The following is an 18,668-nucleotide window of genomic DNA, read 5'->3' as shown; positions in this document are numbered from 1 at the left end:
GAGGGCCAAGAGCAATAGGACGTTCATCAGAAACTTAACAAATTCAGACATATTTTTAGGCAAAAAACGGGATACTTAAAGGAGTCAAGACTAATCAATGGTGAGGTTGGATTAGGAACCTTAGTCCGGGAGTCTTTTATCTAACCAAACAACACACTTAGCGCAATCACATCAAAACAAAACTATTCCCAAACCTCTGAACCGCGGGCGCCCCTTCACCCGTGTCCCTCTAACGCCACCGCCCCGCTGCCGTCCTCAGGAAGTGCTGAGCACCTCGGAGACGGCCCTGGCCATGAACCGCTACATCGGCTCGGCGCTGCTGCCCCTGCTGACGCGCTGCGCCGCGCTCTTCGCCAGCACAGAGCACCATGCGGCCCTCATCGACTCCACCCTGCAGACCATCTACCGCCTGTCCAAGGGCCGCTCGCTCACCAAGGCCCAGAGGGACTCCATCGAGGAGTGCCTGCTGGCCATCTGCACGTAAGCCCCCCCCCCCCCCCTGGTAACCTCCACGCCGTCTATCGACTTTTTGCTGTTTCTATTAGGAGTCAAGCCAGGTCAGTTGTGGTTTGCCCTTTATTAGAGCTATGGTCTCAAAGGGCTCTAGAGACCTTTATGTAGGACACCTGCCAACCCAAAGAGCAAGGAACAACGATTTGGATTATCATGGAAGAGACTTTGAGCAGGAATGCAGAGTGTGCCATCATTTACATGCATAATGGTAGCATCACAAACAACCATTTTAATTCAAAGTGTATCTTCTAATCCTCGCTGCTGTTCCCTTGCTGCGGTCGTGGTGTAGCTGCCTGCGCTGCAACTTGTTGCCAATGTTTTTTTAATCGGTTCCGTTTGTGCTCCTTGTTATTGTTGTTGTTATTGTTGTTGAGGCACCCGGGTGCTCAAACTCGGTCCCATCGCTTTTTTGTCCTCCTCGTTTTCCCTGTTGTGTTGTTTTTAAACAATTTGCTTGATTGTTTTCTTGGTGGAAATGCACTGCCACCTAGTGGTGCAGCTTGAATTGGGCTCTTAAGTCCACCGCCTTCGTGTAGTGAGGTTAAAGCAAAGAAAGATTGCCTTCGTTTTATCCCCCTCTCTAGCTTTGGTCCGTATAATGTATCCACACATTCGTTATTTTTTGTAGATGTCTAGAACAGTTTTAATAGTCGCTCTGTTTGTACATTTCGGATATTTTGATAATTTTCCAGACCTTTCGAAACCCTTTCTCAGCTCTGTTTGTCGCCAATGCCCTCTCCGCTCTCCCTCGTCACTCAAAGCACTCTTAGCACCAGAGGAGCCGCCTCCCTGTCAGAGGTTGAATGCGTGCCTGTCCTCTCCGCTCTGATAACCCCCCGGGGTCTGCTCCACAGGAACCTGCGTCCCTCCATGATGCAGCAGCTCCTCAGACGGCTGGTGTTTGACGTGCCCATGCTCACCGAGTACGCCATGATGGCCCTGAGGGTGAGTCACGGCCCCACGCTGGGGTCTCCCCCCTCATGGGTCCGCTGGGATGGGGCTGATGGGGGAGTGTTATATAGGGCTGGTACGTCAGAATGCATCATGGGATGTTGTGTTGGTGAGAGAGTTGTAGTGCTTTAAAATCCTAAATCCATGTTAATAAACCATAACCGAGGCTAATGTAAACTTTCTTTAGCCACGTCTCGCATGACAAACGCTGCGGCAGTTTCAGACACAGCAATGTGTTCCCATGATGCAAAGTCATTTCACCATGAATGACTAAACCATATGACCAAAAAAGCAAGAAAACTACCATAATAACTAACAGTCGGACCAGCCCTTTCCTGATTACCATATCCACTCTGACCTCTGTCCCTGTGCCCTGACCTCTGATCTCTGTCCCTTTGCACTGAGCTCTGTCCCTGTGCCCTGACCTCTGACCTCTGTCCCTGTTCCCTGACCTCTGAACTCTGTCCCTGTGCCCTGACCTCTGTCCCTGTTCCCTGACCTCTGAACTCTGTCCCTGACCTCTGAACTCTGTCCCTGTGCCCTCACCTCTGACCTCTGTCCCTGTTCCCTGACCTCTGACCCTGACATCTGACCTCTGTCCCTGTTCCCTGACCTCTGTCCCTTTGCCCTGACCTCTGTCCCTGACATCTGACCTCTGTCCCTGTTCCCTGACCTCTGTCCCTTTGCCCTGACCTCTGTCCCTGACATCTGACCTCTGTCCCTGTTCCCTGACCTCTGTCCCTTTGCCCTGACCTCTGTCCCTGACATCTGACCTCTGTCCCTGTGCCGTGCAGCTGCTGACCAACCACTACGACCGGAACTGGAAGTACTACTGCCTGCCCTCTGGCCTGGCCGGCTTCGGCATCGCCTCTGAGGAGGAGCTGCTGCTCACCAAGAAGCTCTTCTGGGGCACCTTCGACTCCCTCTCCAAGAGGGTACACACACACACACACACACACAGACACACACACACACACACACACACACACTGGCTGAGGACACACTGTTGAACACCACTTGCCGTTCTGTCTTTGAGAAATCAGGGCAAGAAAATGCCCTGATTGGTCAGAAACGAGCAAGGAGCACTGTAATATCTAAACTGCCTCAAACAGAGGCAGGCGCATTCAACTCGAAGCAGAGCATTTCACCCACGTATAGCTGAAAGATGGCTGTGGCATTTCTAACAAATTACACCATTAAAGTCATATTGGGGAAAGCCCTAAATTTACCATTTCTCAGCTGTCTATATCAATGTCCACGGGTTAGGGTAGGAACGCAATGACTTTCACCCGATCAGTTGCCAACCGTGGTCACTCACAGCCCCTCTACCTCATCTTCCCATCTTTGTCTTTCCCTTTCTTACGCTGATGCTGATGCTTCCAGTCAATTCCCCTCCAAATACGACAAGTCGTCGCACGGTGTAATCATGTCCTGTCAGCCTGCGTGTGCACACGCATGTCCTTTGCCGACCAGCACGGAGACAAGTGCTGCGCTCTCGTCTGTGGTTCTCTCCACAGGGCCTGACTCTGTACTGTACCCCCACCTGGAGCCTCCCCCCCCTTTGAGAGATGGGCCAGGGGGCTCTGAAGGCCATCGTGCTTTTCAATGTTTTAATGTGACTTTTTATTGATACCAGATGGTTTAATACTTAATTTTATTGGTGGAAGTGCTTTGAGTATCTAGAAAATTATTATTATTAACATAATTAATGTTATTATTATTACTCTATATGGCAGGATTGGATGTTACCCAACACTGAAAGTTTCTTGGGAGAAATACTTTCCATTGACCTATGACTTGCAGTATGAATTCGAAACAGGCCGGTCGGGTGGCTGCTGAAATGACGCTGTCTGCTTTTCTCCTGCACAACGTCTGCTGCTGCCAGCCTGAACGTCGTCTCTTAACCGTGTCCATCCCCCTCGCAGAAGTACGACGCTGAGCTGTTCAAGATGGCCATGCCCTGCCTGTGTGCGTTGGCCGGGGCCATGCCTCCAGACTTTGTGGACACCAGCCCCGGCACGCTGGAGAAGCAGGCCTCGGTGGACACCCAGGGCAACTTTGACCCCAGGCCTGTCAACACTGCCAAGTGAGTGGTTCCATCTGCTTGCCCCGAGCTTCTTGTCCATGCCAAAGTAAGGACAACCCAGGGTGGTTCGTAGTGTCAATCACCTGGTCCATAGTGTTATTTGAACGATGTTTTTAATATTTGATTGGTAGCAAATTGATTCAGAACGGTTCAAAGGCAGAGGCGCCCCTTTTATTGGCAAAATAATGCACACTCTTAGAGCGTTACTGACCAATCAGAATATATAGAATGAATAGAATGAAAACAACCAACGGGTCCGCATTGATCTGATCCGACAACATGCTTGCGTTTCAGCATCTCCCTCCCGGAAAAACTTGATTACATTGCAAACAAATACTCAGAGCATTCCCATGACAAATGGTGCTCAGAAAAGGTACGTCAACGTTATATGTTAATCTCGTATCCCACTCATTTGGTCCTCATTTTGTCTGTTTAAAATGGCCGCACCTGCAGTTTTAATTAGCAAGCTGTAAGTTGTACTTGGCGCTATATTGCCAGCAGTCTTTACCCTGTTCCTGGGTGGCTACCTGCCTCAAGATGCATGTGCTGTGGGGCTGTTGCAGGTGTCGGCGGGCTGGACACTGGGCGACAGCGTGGACGAACAGGCCAAAGCTCACCCACTGTTGAAGCCCTACAAGTCTCTGAGTGAGAAGGTAGGTCTGGATCTAAACGCAGACGCACACTCACACTTTCTATGGGGGACTGCAGGGCGGATGTCCCACTGCATATTGGTGAACCCTAGACCTGGGTCAGAACTGAACCCAGCCATGATCCATAATAAGAATGTTGCTGAACCAGTGCCTGCTGAATGAAGTGTGAAATGTACTGGACAAAAGCTGGGCTGCACTGATCCTTGGAATCATGTTTTTATGTTGTCACTGCGCTAAAGAGATTTAGAGGTTTTTAAGTTGTGAGTTCAAGAACCGCTGACAAAGCACCCAAAGTGATGATGCCATGGCAATAACGAGTAAACACTATTGGCGTGCGCGTGTGTGTGTGTGTGTGTGTGTGTGTGTGTGTGTGCATCTGTGACGTGCGCTGTGCGTGTGATGCCCAGGAGAGAGAGACGTACCGCTGGCCGGTGAAGGAGTCCCTGAAGAGCATGCTGGCCCTGGGCTGGAGCATCCAGAGGACCAAGGAGGGGGAGGCCCTGTTCCAGCAGCGCGAGAGCGAGAAGCTCAAGAAGAGCGCCGAGGTGCCCGCCAGCCCTCCCGTCCTCATCTCCATACATCGTTTTTAGAGTGGTTTTTAAACACATATTCCTGATACATATTTGATATTGTTTTTTGGGGATTCTGTAGGCTGATGGATTTAGCCCTGCGCCTGCAGAACTGCACAACGTTGCGTTGTCCAGAGAGCTACAGGTTGGTCTTTGTTATTTCTGAATCACTTAGATCAATAATTGCACAAATAAATGAAGTACCTTGTTCATTTGTATCCGCATGAATACTAGAAATGTGTACAATTTAAAAAAAATATCAAAATAATGTGATGAATGAAAATGTTAGATGTATGTCACTGTGATACATATTCAGGTCAAACTCACAAACACATTGATACTTTCACCCAGAATGATACTGCTGCTTCTCCCTACAGGGCATGGTGGAGTTGGTGGCAGAAAACTACCACAACATCTGGGCCAAGAAGAAGAAGATTGATCTGAACAGCAAAGGTATGCAAAAGAAAAGTATCCAAAAAGAAAAGTATCTGAAGAGAAACGGCAGCTCTCGGCAACAGAGATCCATTTAGAGGGTTTCCTAGTGGAAGCATCCGGAGCTTGTCTGAGCAGCTCTTTAGTCTAGACACGTAGAATACAACACCGCTGTGTTGTCACCAGGGCCATTGTAGTTTGGCATTTTTTATTTTTCTGTTTTTTTGTTTCCTTTACCACCACCGCTTTGGAGACCTTCACTTAGAACAAAAGCACACCCACAAATTGACAAAAGACAACAACTTAAGACATTTTATCTGTCATTTTCTTATTTTACTTTGTTTTTGTAAACATGACACAAGCCTTGTTTTAGTTTTCGGTTAACGAAAATGTTTGTGCATAGTTGGTGGTTACTGGTTATGTGGTCACTGACGGTTCCTCGTTGCGCTGTTCACCCCAGGAGGCGGGAGCCACGCTCTGCTGGTCCCCTACGACACGCTGACGGCCAAGGAGAAGCACCGCGACCGGGAGAAGGCCCAGGAGCTGTTCAAGTACCTGCAGATCAGCGGCTACGCCGTCAGCAGGTCTGCTGCCTGTCTGAACAGTCTCTTTACGCTCGTACACTATAAGGACACTTAAGATTAGCCACACGTCTGGACAGATCAGAGCATCAGAGGGTCAGCGTTGTCCTTGTACAAGTACTCAAACATTGAAATGCACGGGAGAGTTTCAATAAAGGGTCATAAAAAAGGGCAGTTTATTTTTTTAGAGGATATGTTGTCATGCTGCTGGGGGAAGAAAGATGTTCTATTCTGTTTTTCTCTAGGAGAGAAACCATGCAGTCTTAAAATCACCTTTTATAGTTTCTTATCATTAAAGAACCGCCCATGTGTAATTTTCAAACTGCAGATTTTCCTTTGAATGTGTATGGAAGGACATTAGAGTTGGATCTGAATTCAGGCCCATGGAATAAATTACACAACAGAAGTCGAGCGACCTGTTTCTCAGTGTGTGTTGTGCCTTGTGCTTGGCAGAGGTCAGATGGAAATCGCAGAGGACTCCTCCTCCATGGAGAAAAGGTTCTGCTACAAGTTCCTCAAGAGGATGCTACAGTACGTGGACTCTGCACAGGAGTTCATCGCCCACCTGGGTGAGTGAGAGTGTGTGAGAGTGTGCGTGTGGGTCTGTTATTGTGTTAATGTGTGTATGTGTGTGTGTGCGCCTTTTGCTCTTTATTTTCCCATTCAAAGAGGATTGATTGTGTAAATGTAAATCCCTTGTCTTCTGTGTGTGTGTGTTTGACCCGTGACTCCAGAGGCCATGGCAACCAGCGGCAAGACGGACCGATCCCCCCACGACCAGGAAATCAAGTTCTTTGCCAAGGTCTGAAAGTCTCACATAAAGGAGCGGTGATCAAATCACTGCCGCCGTATCTCCCTGCTTCACTTAAACATCCATTACTGTAATGACCCTAAAAATACCGTACCGTAATTATGTATTTTGGCCGAATCACTCCTTTGAACGGATTTACCTTTTGTATTGTACTTGTATCATGAATCACCGTTATGTTGAAAAGGGCTTAACTGCCATTGTTGACATTCTTGGCACAATCACGCTAAATGCTCTTCAGCAAAATGGATACAGAATCGGAACACGGATGTATTACTGAAGATAGGAGGGACAGCTAAGATTGTTGCATCAGCCAGGACGTTGTTAACCTTAAACAACAAAAACAGGCTAGAATAGTTGGGTCACTTTATCAAGAGGTCTTCCCCTATGGGTTCCCTAGGTTCTGCTGCCCCTGCTGGACCAGACCTTTAAGAACCACTGCCTCTACTTCCTGTCCACGCCCAGCAAGAACCTGAGCAGCTGTGGATACGCCTCCAACAAGGAGAAGGAGATGGTCACAAGGTACTGACTGCTGAATAATGTCTTGATGTGCAAGCTCCAAGTTGTTGTGTGTTACTTTTGTGGTCAGATATACTAACTGTAACACAAATGAAAAAGAAAGACAGATCAATCGATGAAACGGGACTCTGCAGCAGTGGTCTCCGTGACTCCGATTCAGGCAGGGAAAGATGCGGAATGTGAATTTTCCTTTTTACATAAAACATTTTTACATGTACTATTCCAATATTCATTAAGAAAACCTAACAATTATCCAAAGCTTACAATTATGTAATCTCGACAAATGTGGCCCACCATCAACAAATTGTGCTATTTCAGAATCAATCAGTGTTTACGATTAGTAATCATAAAGGAATCATCAGGTAGAAAGAGGTTGATAAGTTATAATTATTACTTTCTTCTTCAACTACTCTCATCTCACCACTGTGCTCCTTCCTTCAAACCTTTCTGGATATGCTCTTGTGTAGAAACCTTGAGAACTCAACAAATTGAACGTAAATTACTCTAATTCAAACCACATATGACAGTCTAGAATGTATTCAACTCAACGTAACATGAGCAATTCTAAAAGAAGGAAAATACTTTCCACCGAATGTCTCATTATATCTTTCTTGTTACAATATTATCATTTATTTCAAATAAATGTGTTGAGCATGCCTAGTTCCCCCTGCCTTCTTAATTTCTCTCAGCTCAGTTTGTTTTCAGCATCTCTTCATTTCTGCCCTCCTTTTCTTTCCTTTCCTTCCTCTCCTCTCCTTGCCTCCTAGCCTGTTCTGTAAGCTTGCAGCTCTTGTCAGACACAGGATCTCTCTCTTTGGTAAGCACTGCCGTTGCCTCTGAGCCTTTGCCTGTTGTTCCTCTCATTGCCTCTGTGTGCCGTTCCTCACCGAGCCCTGCCTCCCCGTGTTGCTCCTACAGGCAGCGATGCAGCCATGATGGTCAGCTGCCTGGACATCCTGGCTCACTCCATCGACACCAGGTGATTGAATTGCAATGTCATTACTACAGCGATCTACGGCAATGGAATGCGGAGGGGTTTTGGGAGGGTCGACGGTACGATTATCGTAAACAAAAGAAGAGCGGTCTTTTGTATTCTCACATTATATTAACCACAGGGTGTGATTTTATTGATGATGACAATATTTAAATCACTATCGATCAGCATTGACTACCGTTACGTCCCGGTTATCTTGGGCCAACAGCCCTGTTGAAACGGTGCACACTGCGACCTTTAACCCATAACGCCGCCCCCCCGTCCCTCAGAACGGTGATGAAGTCGGGCTCTGAGCTGGTTAAGGCGGGCGTGAGGGCTTTCTTCGAGAACGCCTCGGAGGACCTGGAGAAGCTGCAGGAGATGCTGAAGCTGGGCAAGTTCACGCAGTCGCGCGCCCAGATGAAGAGCGTGACGCAGAGCATCAACTACGTGACGGTGGCCCTGCTGCCCATCCTCACCGCCCTCTTCGAGCACGTCAAGACCCACGACTTCGGGGTGGAGCTGCTGGGTGAGCACGGCGGGGCCGGGGGGGGGGGGGGGGGGTTTGGTCCGGGATCCGGGTAAAGTGAGTTGGGAAGACGTGGATGAAGATCAGCTGACCCCATGATGAGCAGTGACTTGCTTTTTAAATGGTTTATTTGTATGGTGGGTTGCGGTATGGAGTGTGGTAGTGTAACTGTAAGGGAAACAATTGTGACACCCTCAACTGTGTCACTAGTTAACTCGGACTGAATGTCAAAGCACATAAAGCGTTTACTTCACACTTTCTGTTTTGAGGGCTGCTGCCTGAAGTGCCTGGTCTAATTATCAATATCGGTTTCAATATTTGTTGTGAAAATATGAATCCTTCACTGATCCCCAATACGTGTGGTTTACAGTGGATGACGTACAGCTGTCCTGCTACCGTATCCTGACCTGTCTGTACTCGCTGGGCACCGCCAAGAACATCTACGTGGAGAAGTAAGGGGCCGTCAAGAACAAGGGATATTAATGCACTGACTCTCTATAGATATATAGATATAAACTCACTAGGAGCAATATCCCTGTGAATCCTTTGTAATGCCTGATGAAACGGTCCTGGAGGGTATGCTGTGATGAAGCATGTGTGTGTGGTCCTCTCTAAAGGCACCTGCCGGCTCTGGGAGAGTGCCTGGCCATCCTGGTGGCAGCCATGCCCGTGGCCTTCCTGGAGCCCCAGCTCAACGCCCATAACCCGCTGTCGGTCTTCAACACCAAGACCCCGCGGGAGAGGGCCAGTAAGTGTAGACTTCCGTTCATACCCCCCCCTGATCCAGGCTCACCGCCTGAGACCCGCGGCCGTCAGTGTGACAGCAGTGTGTTTCAGGCCAACCGTAGGGTAGTTTGTTAGTCATGAATAGTATCATAGCCATTTATTCTTCTGTGTCTCCTTACTGCCATTTTCTCCCTTGCCGTTCCCACCTGAACATAATACATCGATCATATATTTAGTTTTTATAATCGAGAGAGAGAGAGGAACAGAGTGTGGGGGATGTTAATCACAACACAGTAAAACAGCTTCCCTTTGCTTCCCTGAACCTGTTGAAACGGTTGCAGCCCCCTCTCAGGTGTTGTCTCTCACCCGGCGTGCGTGTGTGTGTGTGTGTGTGTGTGTTTGTGTGTGTGTTTGTGTGTGTGTGTGTGTGTGTGTGTGTGTGTGTGTGTGTGTGTGTGTGTGTGTGTGTGTGTGTGTGTGTGTGTGTGTGTGTGTGTGTTCTGGCTGTAGTTCTGAGCATGCCTGACACGGTGGAGGAGATGTGTCCTGAGTTGCCTCGCATCGACGGGCTGCTGAAGAGCATCCACGACCTGTCGGAGACCGGCGCCCGCTACACCGAGATGCCCCACGTGAGTCTCGTCCGGATGTGGTGGCCTCTGGCGGTCAGCATCACCGCCGTTCACACACCATCAAACACATTGGAGTGTGAATGATGATGTGTGATCAGGTGCATAGTCCTGCACTGGACTGTCCTGCAAAACAAATCTGGGTTTGTCAACCATGACAGTCATTCCTAGAGATGCCATCGAAATGATATTCTACAAAAAAGTATTCCAGGTTCAATTAAATGGTGGTGTTTTGGTGACGGGGACATGGGCCAGTCTCCCCTCCTCCACCAGGACATGACCGTCGGCTGTGCGCTGCCTCTCCCCCCCAGGTGATCGAGGTGATCCTGCCCATGCTGTGTAACTACCTGTCCTCCTGGTGGGAGATGGGGCCGGACAACATGGAGCCGGAGGCGGAGTGCTGCACCACGCTGACCTCAGAGCACCTCAGCATCATCCTGGGCAACATCCTCAAGATCCTCAACAACAACTTGGGCATCGACGACGCCCCCTGGATGAAGAGGATCGCTGGTGGGCAGCAGGCACACGCACGCACACACATGCACAAACACACGCACAGACAAACGCACACACGTCCAGGGTAGGCAGCAAGGACGCCACTTCATGCCTGCACTGGAGCCACTCAAGAAGAAGACGGTGGGTAGGTAGGGAGGTAGGAAGGGAGGACATCTTACAATGGAAATGGGGTTCCCACTTCGATAGTTATTTTCCTCAGAAACTGAACTGTTTGGTGTTTTGAAGCCATTACATATTCATAACAAAAACTTCTTGAAGAATCTTGAAGCAGCAAGACGGAGGATCAGGCTCTGGCTAGCCTTGTTCTAACTACTCACGTCGACTGATTTAGCAGTGAGTTACTGAGGCTGAGAACAATCAAGGAGGCCCATAGAAATCGGAGCAGCTATGAACAAACATTTCAAGAATGTATCACAATTTAAACTTCTTGTGAATACTGCACTGTAGACATACATTTCGTGTAAAGGGGTCAGCTTACACTGGAGGGTCATACTAAATTATTATTATTATTTTTTTTTTTTTCAAGTTGAGGTAGTTAGGTTTCAAAATGTTGGAATGAAAGAGACAAGAAAGGAGAGCAAGATTTTGTAACTAAACCAAAGACACTCCCCTCCTTCTGCCATTAAAAGTGTTGCTTCCCCACAAATGGTTTCTCATATTTGCCCATACAAAGGGGCAAGAGCATTCAACAAGAAACAGATCTGTCACAGCTCATTTGACTCACTAATAGCTGACGGATGGCTTGGCCATTTCTAACAAATGAAACTTCAAGAGTAGCTCTTGAATCCGACCTACAGCACCTTTAACCATGGCTCTGTAATAAGTGTTGGCACCGATGTGTTATGAGGGTGAAATGACGTGATGTGCGTTCAACGACCTCCTGGGTGGCTGATGGTCAGCATGTCTTTGTGACAGTCTACTCTCAGCCCATCATCTGCAAGGCGGCAGCCGGCCTGTTGAGGACCCACTTCCTGCCTACGCTCGCTAAACTCAAGAAGAAGACCGTCAAGGTAAGGCCTATCACAGAGTAAGTGGGCTTTCCCTAGTTCTTGGCCTCAAGATGTGAATCTGGAACCAGCCCAATACGGACCGCTTGGCTGTAATCAGCCAGTAAACCATCCCCGGGGAATGGTGACCCAAAGTGGGTTTCAGGTTTGGAATTGAATGCTGCTTTGGAATTAGTATTTTTTCAACCCAAGAGGTTTTTCACTTCACTGATGGTATTTACTTTTAAGCCACTTGAGATCACACTGGTTGAAGCTAATCCAATCTGCTGTGGAAGGTTAGCCGTTTTCACCTTGACATTTAATTTCCTCTGAAACCCAAACAGTTTAGTTTAAATCCATTCCGTATTAGTATCAAAGTAGTGCTGCCCCCCGCCCATCAAACACAGTGCGATTTCACATTCATGGCTTCAACTCGAAGAAACATTCCCTTTTGGCACCTGAAGCCACATCAGACGGGCCTGGTGGTGGGTGCTCAGCCCCGGCCTGTCCCCCAGACGAGGTGGGGCAGTGAGGCAGGACTGTGTGTGTGTCCTGCAGGTGGTCTCTGATGAGGAGCTGCTCAAGGCCGACGCGGGTAAAGGGGACACCCAGGAGGCTGAGCTGCAGATCCTGGATGAGTTTGCCGTGCTCTGCAGGGACCTGTACTCCTTCTACCCCATGCTCATCCGCTACGTGGACAACAACAGGTAGGCGCTCCCAAGCGGCCAGACAAAGCACCTATCCCACCCACATTTCACATAGGGTTAGATTATTATTATTTGTATTGAGGCCTCTATGAACACAACAGCAACCCTATATGTTTCCAGAACAAGACTTGGTCTGTATGTACAGGTATATAGTACCTGTATGCTGGGTAAGATATGGAACCCGATTGATGGCCATTGGCCCCAGCCTCATGGTCGGTCTGCCCTCCTTATCCCCCTCAGGTCCAGGTGGCTGAAGGATCCCAACGCAGACTCCACAGAGCTCTTCAGGATGGTGGCTGAGATCTTCATCCTCTGGTGCAAGTCCAGTGTAGGTCTCACCGGGACGTCAAGAAAGCAGACAGGATTTGACGTGTTCATTGCTTTAATCGTTATTGTGCTACGTCTTCTTTATCCTCCGCATTGTGACACAGAACTTTAAGAGGGAGGAGCAGAACTTTGTGGTCCAGAATGAGATCAACAACCTGGGCTTCCTCACTGGGGAAGGCAAAACCAACATGTCCAAGGTAAATATCCCTAGTTTATGCGCCTACATGCGGTCAGATGTTTAAGGGGGTGACTTCTTTTGTCTGGGGTTCAGATATATTTCGGGGTTCAGCAGGTTTTAATGGTAGCTATGCCGTAGCCTGTCATGGCAAATTACGCTGTGTCAAGGATTATACCCAAGCCTTGGAATGAAATGTATTGGTCTTCGGCTGTCCGGTTATCAGCACTTTGTGCAACCTCGTCCGAAACGTCGCGTTGGGTCAGACACAAACTCTGAGGGCTCCAGTACTTGGCAGTTTTGTACCCTTTACTAATGTTGATGCACAGAAGAATCCCAGATTGGGCGCTTTTTGCTGATGTGACGCTACGTCGGGGATTGATGGTCGTACACAAAGCAAATGGACTTTATTGAGTTGTCTCGTGTGTAGATGGGTTCTCAGTGCTAGATGAGGGCTCGTTCATCCGTCTTGCTGTGCGGTATATTGATGTGTTTCTTGCTGTATTTATCTCCACCCTGCCACTGGTTTTGAGTAAGGCTCTAAGGCCTTGCTGAACGCGCATTAGTTATGTCTAATAACCCCAGAGCCCCACCAGCAGTCTTAAAGACGCATGGGTTGTTTTCAGGTATTCTTTCTTACAGGATGACAGGTTACTTACCACATCCCACGACTTGAATTGCCGCAACACTGAGATCACTCAGCTGCTGTATTGTCTGCAAACACGGCTTCATTTGGGTTTCAGTTTCTAGTTTTCTTTGGCTGTAGGGTAGTGAATAACCAATCTCGCCATGGTACTAAGGTCCCCTTGCAGATTGATCCTGGTTGCTGGGGGTTGCTGTTAAAATGAGCTCCTTACTGATCATGGTCTGGGTGATCAAAGCATTTGGACCGCCTCCCTTAGCCTCACTTAAACATCCGTTACCAACATCAATTGTCATCAATTGGGTTTTCTTGGGAATTTTCTTCAAAGCCTATCTATCATGAGGGTAAACAATAAATACCAGCACTTTACTCTCTTTGTACTTGAATGGAGATTCACTGGTTTCCCCCACAAACTCTGTATAGACTCACACACGTTCAACCCAGAATGATGACGTTATGGTGAGGCCAGGAGAGACAGTTACCCCTCTCCGACCAGCCAGACCCCCTGTTGCCCTCTTCAGCCCAGAGCACCAGTGACCGGACAGTATGACCCTGATCAGCCATCTTCCCTCGCTACGTGCTCATGATCGTGTCTCCCTTGCAGTCGGGCGGCGACCAGGAGAGGAAGCACAAGCGGCGGCGTGGCGAGTACTACACCATCCAGACGTCGCTGATCGTGGCGGCGCTGAAGAAGCTGCTGCCCATCGGCCTCAACATGTGCACCCCTGGGGACCAGGAGCTCATCTCCCTGGCCAAGATACGCTACCTCCTGGTGAGGGAGTACCACGCACACATACACACACACACACGCACACACACAAACAGGCCTGCCCGCGCGCGCGCGCGCACACACACACACACACACACACACACACACACACACACACACACACACACACACACACACACACACACACACACACACACACACACACACACACACACACACACACCTGAGGCCTTTACTAAGAGAAAGCTATGTGATTATTATGTCATTATGTATGACAAAAATATTATTAGCAATGGGTTATCAATCATTTCTCAGAGGATCGGAATGTTTCCCGTATTATATTTTCATCACCACAGCTGCTCTGTCTGACCCGACGATATGTCATATTACGAGTAGGATGCGCAGTAGGGGCCATTCTACGTGGTCTCAGACTCTCTGTGCGTCTCCCCTCTCCCCACTCAGAAAGACACAGACGATGAAGTGAAGGAACACCTGCGGCAGAACCTCCATCTCCAGGACAAGGTGGGTCCCATCGGGGGGAGACATGGGGGTACACCAGGCTCATCCACACATCCTCCTCCCCTCCTCACTGGTCTCTGTATTGGATGGAGCACCCCTGAGTCATTCATTCATGCATTCCAGTCACTTCATCCAAGAATCTCATAACTCTGTCTAACTCATAGATCGATAGATAGGTAGATACTTTATTCATCCCCTTGGGGAAATTTAGGTCACCAGAAGCTCACGAATTCAGACAACAGACAGTCTGACTTCAACAGTAAAAGTCAATGAAATGAGTCAATAAATAGTTAGCAAAATTGCACATAATTGAAATTGCATATCAAATAGAGGCAGAGGTAGAAATAAATACGCATTACTATGAATAACATGGATAACATGACAACCACCTTGTATTCGATGCCTTGTTGTTTTACGTGCTCTATGAGTGCCATGGTGTCCTGTAGCCTGTGTCCTGACCTCTCCCCCTGCTGCGTGGCGGTGCTGTGTGTGTCAGTCCGAGGACCCGGCGGTGCAGTGGCAGATCAACCTGTACCGCAACGTGGTGGCCAAGAGCGAGGAGCCCGCCGACCCCGAGCACACCGTGAACCGCGTCCAGAGCATCTCCGCCGCCGTCTTCTACCTGGAGCAGGTACAGAGGCACACACACACACATACAGGTACAGAGGCACACACAGGTACAGAGGCACACACACACACACATACAGGTACAGAGGCACACACAGGTACAGAGGCACACACACACACACACACACACACACAGGTACAGAGGCACACACACACACACAGGTACAGAGGCACACACGCACACAGGCACACAGGTACACACACACGCACACAGGTACAGAGGCACACACACACAGACACACACACACACACAGGTACAGAGGCACACACACACACAGGTACAGAGGCACACACATTCACAATTTCACACACGCGCACAGGCACACACATGCATGCACGCACGCACGCAGATGCACACAAACACACACACACACAGATGCATGCACACGCACACAAACAGACAAACACGTACACACAAACACATACGTGCGTGCACACACACACACACACGCACAGTAACCCTTGTTTTTTTTTTATACGGTTCACGACCTGTTGCATGCTTTTATTATTGATGCTAATTCTAATCACACGATTATAGCAAAGATTGACAAAGAGGTAATAACGATTAAGATGACATTGGCCAGCTGCCTTTCAGGTCACTGAAGGTCACCTTAAAGTCAAGGGAAAAATAAATAATCATCCGATAACAAACGTTAAAGGATTTATTTAGAAATTAAAGAAATAGACCGGACACTGGAGACACAAGGCAGGGTTGCACATGCAATGCTGTGGGTTTGAACCCCGGGTACTGCCCGGGTGGGCCGCGTGTGTAGCCCCCTCCGCGGCCTGGTAGCTCCAGCCCCCTAACGCCCCCCCCCCCCGCCCCCCGCCCTGCAGGTGGAGCAGCCGCTGAGGAACAAGAAGCTGGTGTACCAGAAGCTGCTGTCCAAGCAGCGTAAGCGGGCGGTGGTGGCCTGCTTCCGCATGGCCCCCCTCTACAACCTACCCAGGTAGGCCTCTCACCCCCCCACCCCACCCGACACCCCCCAGCACAGGGCCCCCCCCCGGGAACAGGAGATCCTTAGAGGAAGGTCCATTCTGATGGATAGGGACATGTTGGTACATGACGCCTCTCAAACTAACCACATCCTACTTGCCAGTATAGTATGGAATTGGAGTTGTGTGTGTGTGTGTGTGTGTGTGTGTGTGTGTGTGTGTGTGTGTGTGAGTACCTGTGTGTGTGTGTGATCTTGTTTCTTGAAGGTGTGCCCCTATATGAAGCCCTCCCATCCCCTCCTTAATGACCTTTTCTCTCCTCTGTGTTGTTCTCCTGCATAACACAACCCCCCCGCCATCCTCCCCCAGATACAAAAATAATAATTACTTCCTCAACGGCTATCGGGAGGTCTGGCTGGAAAGGGCGTTCAAAGCCTCCAGCTTTGACCGACTGTTCTCCCTGCTGACGGTAAAGTGGGACCACGGGGGCCGAACGCTTCATCTGCTCAGTCCGCTCCCTTCCTCCATCCCCCAGGCCCCCGGATCGACCTCACGCCTCCCGGCAACCAACCGTCAGCTCTTTGCACTGCTGATTCTGATTGGTCAGATAGGACGAGCGGGTAGCCAAAACAAGTGATTGGATTGATTACCACTGCAAAATGCTGATAGGGAATTTCGTATCGCCTCAAGTGTAATTGATGGCGATGAAAGAAGGGCTAAATGGGCTAGCAAGTAATATTTTTTTAGTTCTATCAGTTTGATTGGACATTTTAGTAGATTTGTTTTGCTTTTTGTCTAATCGTCCTCCCCACTATCATACTGAGATCTGTTTTTTTGTCATCCAACCCTCCAAAAGAGCATGTGTCATTTTAAGATTAAGATTTTAAGTTTTTTGTGTTTTTATTTAGGTGTGCATCTCCTGTCTCGAGATGTGCTAATGTGCTAACCTCAATACATGTTTTGTCCCTGCTAGGAACAGCAAATGTGATCCGACAACACATCTATCCCTCCATGTACAAATTCTTGACCAAATTTCAGAGCCAGTCGAAAGTAACATTCAGGTTATTGATTGACCAAAAGTGACCAGTCAGAAGAGCCAGTGGTTCCCGCATCGACCAATCACCACCCTTGCCTGAATTTGCACTTCCTGTAACCTTCCCACACTCCTCACCAACCCACCCGCCACTCCTTGTACATCTCTCCTCCCATGTCTCCTCCTAATCTCACCAGAACCCCACCCTAACTCCACCACTCTGCCTCCTCCCCCCCCCTCCCCCCCCCTCCTCTCCCCTCCACCCCCCTCCCCCCCCCCCCCCCCCCCTCCCCCCGTTCCCCAGGCATCGCTCTATCAACCTCTTCATTCCCGGCTATCAGAGGCTATGGATAGAGGCAGAGGAGAACTCCTTTGAGGAGAAGCTAGTGCAGGACCTGGCCGTAAGTACCGGGCCCCCCCGGCCCCCCCCGCGCCTCTCTTACCCGGCGCCGCCCCCCCGCGCAACCGGCGCCCCGCCCCCGCCCCCGCCGGTTCTGTCTGCCGAGTGCTTCTTTACCCCCGCGTCCGTCGAGCCCTGGGACGTCGATCGCTCGCACGCCAACAGGGCCCCCCGCCCCGCCCCGGCGGCCAGGGGCCCCGCCCGCTCGGGCCGCGCGAAGCCCTCCAAGCAGAGGTCGGTCAGGGGTCAAAGGCTGCATGATCAACTGAGGAGGAGCAGGGCGGGGCCCGCGGCGCGCGGCGGCGGCGGCGGCACTAGAAAGTGGGGCTATGTCTGCTATCTGACGGCAGTGGTAAGGAACAGGGGGCTCGTCGCTAGGGGGGACCCCACAACCACCCCATCGCTCGTCGTGACGTTTTTTCCCTTTTTTTTTCTTCTTTGTGTACTTTTTATTTTTTATTGGTCTTTTCTCTGTCGTCGTCAGACGTTGGATGGAGCCCGTGCGTTGTGCGTCTCTGCTGTCTCGTGAGTCTGTAGTGTGGCGTCGCGTGGCGTCCCTCCGCGTCCCAGCGTCTCTGTGGTCACCGTGGCGTCAGTGGCATGCTTGCGTAGTGTTTTGGTATTCCATGCTTGTCGACTGAGGCCGACGCAGAGGTCCTTCCCCCCTGTGGAGGATGAACCCCTTAGAGTGTGGTGCAGGCTGACCCGTACAGCCCACCCACCGTGGACCATATGTGTGACCAAGAAACACCCTTTTCCAAGTCTAACAATTAAGCATCTGGGCGACTAGTGTTTTTGATCCAGCGAGTGCAGCTGTATTTTTTAACCAGCGAGTGCAGCTGTATTTCAGATCCTGTTAGTTAAGCTGTATTATTGATCCAGTGAGTCCAGCTGTATTTTTGATTCAGTTGAGTGCAGCTTCGGTGAATCGTCAGGATCTGTCGCTTTTTTGTACTATTTTTCATTTTTCTTTGGGGTCCTGCTCATTGTCATATTACCCCAAAGCTTCCAGCTCCGCTTGACTGCCGTAGCGTGCATGAGTCCATGTCTCCCATCCCGCCACGTTCAGCCCGCATGTCACTCCTTCTCGCCCCCTCCCTCCCATC

At 49.6% G+C, this 18,668-nt stretch overlaps 1 protein-coding gene across 1 annotated transcript in view; it reads left to right on the top strand.

Annotated features, from left to right (window-relative positions):
• ryr3 (ryanodine receptor 3) overlaps nt 1–18,668 on the top strand; it is a 109,288-nt gene that overhangs the window by 73,778 nt on the left and 16,842 nt on the right. Inside the window, 29 exon segments of the mRNA XM_030345011.1 lie at nt 260–480; nt 1,368–1,458; nt 2,259–2,399; nt 3,390–3,550; nt 3,845–3,923; nt 4,114–4,203; nt 4,608–4,745; nt 4,852–4,914; nt 5,147–5,222; nt 5,662–5,785; nt 6,236–6,351; nt 6,517–6,584; nt 6,991–7,112; nt 7,877–7,926; nt 8,028–8,088; nt 8,373–8,611; nt 8,982–9,063; nt 9,229–9,359; nt 9,848–9,966; nt 10,275–10,473; nt 11,395–11,489; nt 12,024–12,172; nt 12,413–12,500; nt 12,604–12,696; nt 13,922–14,089; nt 14,510–14,569; nt 15,063–15,197; nt 16,031–16,143; nt 17,467–17,563. Of these exon segments, the coding sequence (XP_030200871.1) occupies nt 260–480; nt 1,368–1,458; nt 2,259–2,399; nt 3,390–3,550; nt 3,845–3,923; nt 4,114–4,203; nt 4,608–4,745; nt 4,852–4,914; nt 5,147–5,222; nt 5,662–5,785; nt 6,236–6,351; nt 6,517–6,584; nt 6,991–7,112; nt 7,877–7,926; nt 8,028–8,088; nt 8,373–8,611; nt 8,982–9,063; nt 9,229–9,359; nt 9,848–9,966; nt 10,275–10,473; nt 11,395–11,489; nt 12,024–12,172; nt 12,413–12,500; nt 12,604–12,696; nt 13,922–14,089; nt 14,510–14,569; nt 15,063–15,197; nt 16,031–16,143; nt 17,467–17,563 (3,369 nt within the window).

The sequence above is a fragment of the Gadus morhua genome, chromosome 21 (genome assembly GCF_902167405.1).
Source record: "Gadus morhua chromosome 21, gadMor3.0, whole genome shotgun sequence".
NCBI lineage: Eukaryota > Metazoa > Chordata > Actinopteri > Gadiformes > Gadidae > Gadus > Gadus morhua.
The sequence above is the reverse complement of the archived record's forward strand: the minus strand, read 5'-3'. Positions and strand labels throughout refer to the sequence as shown.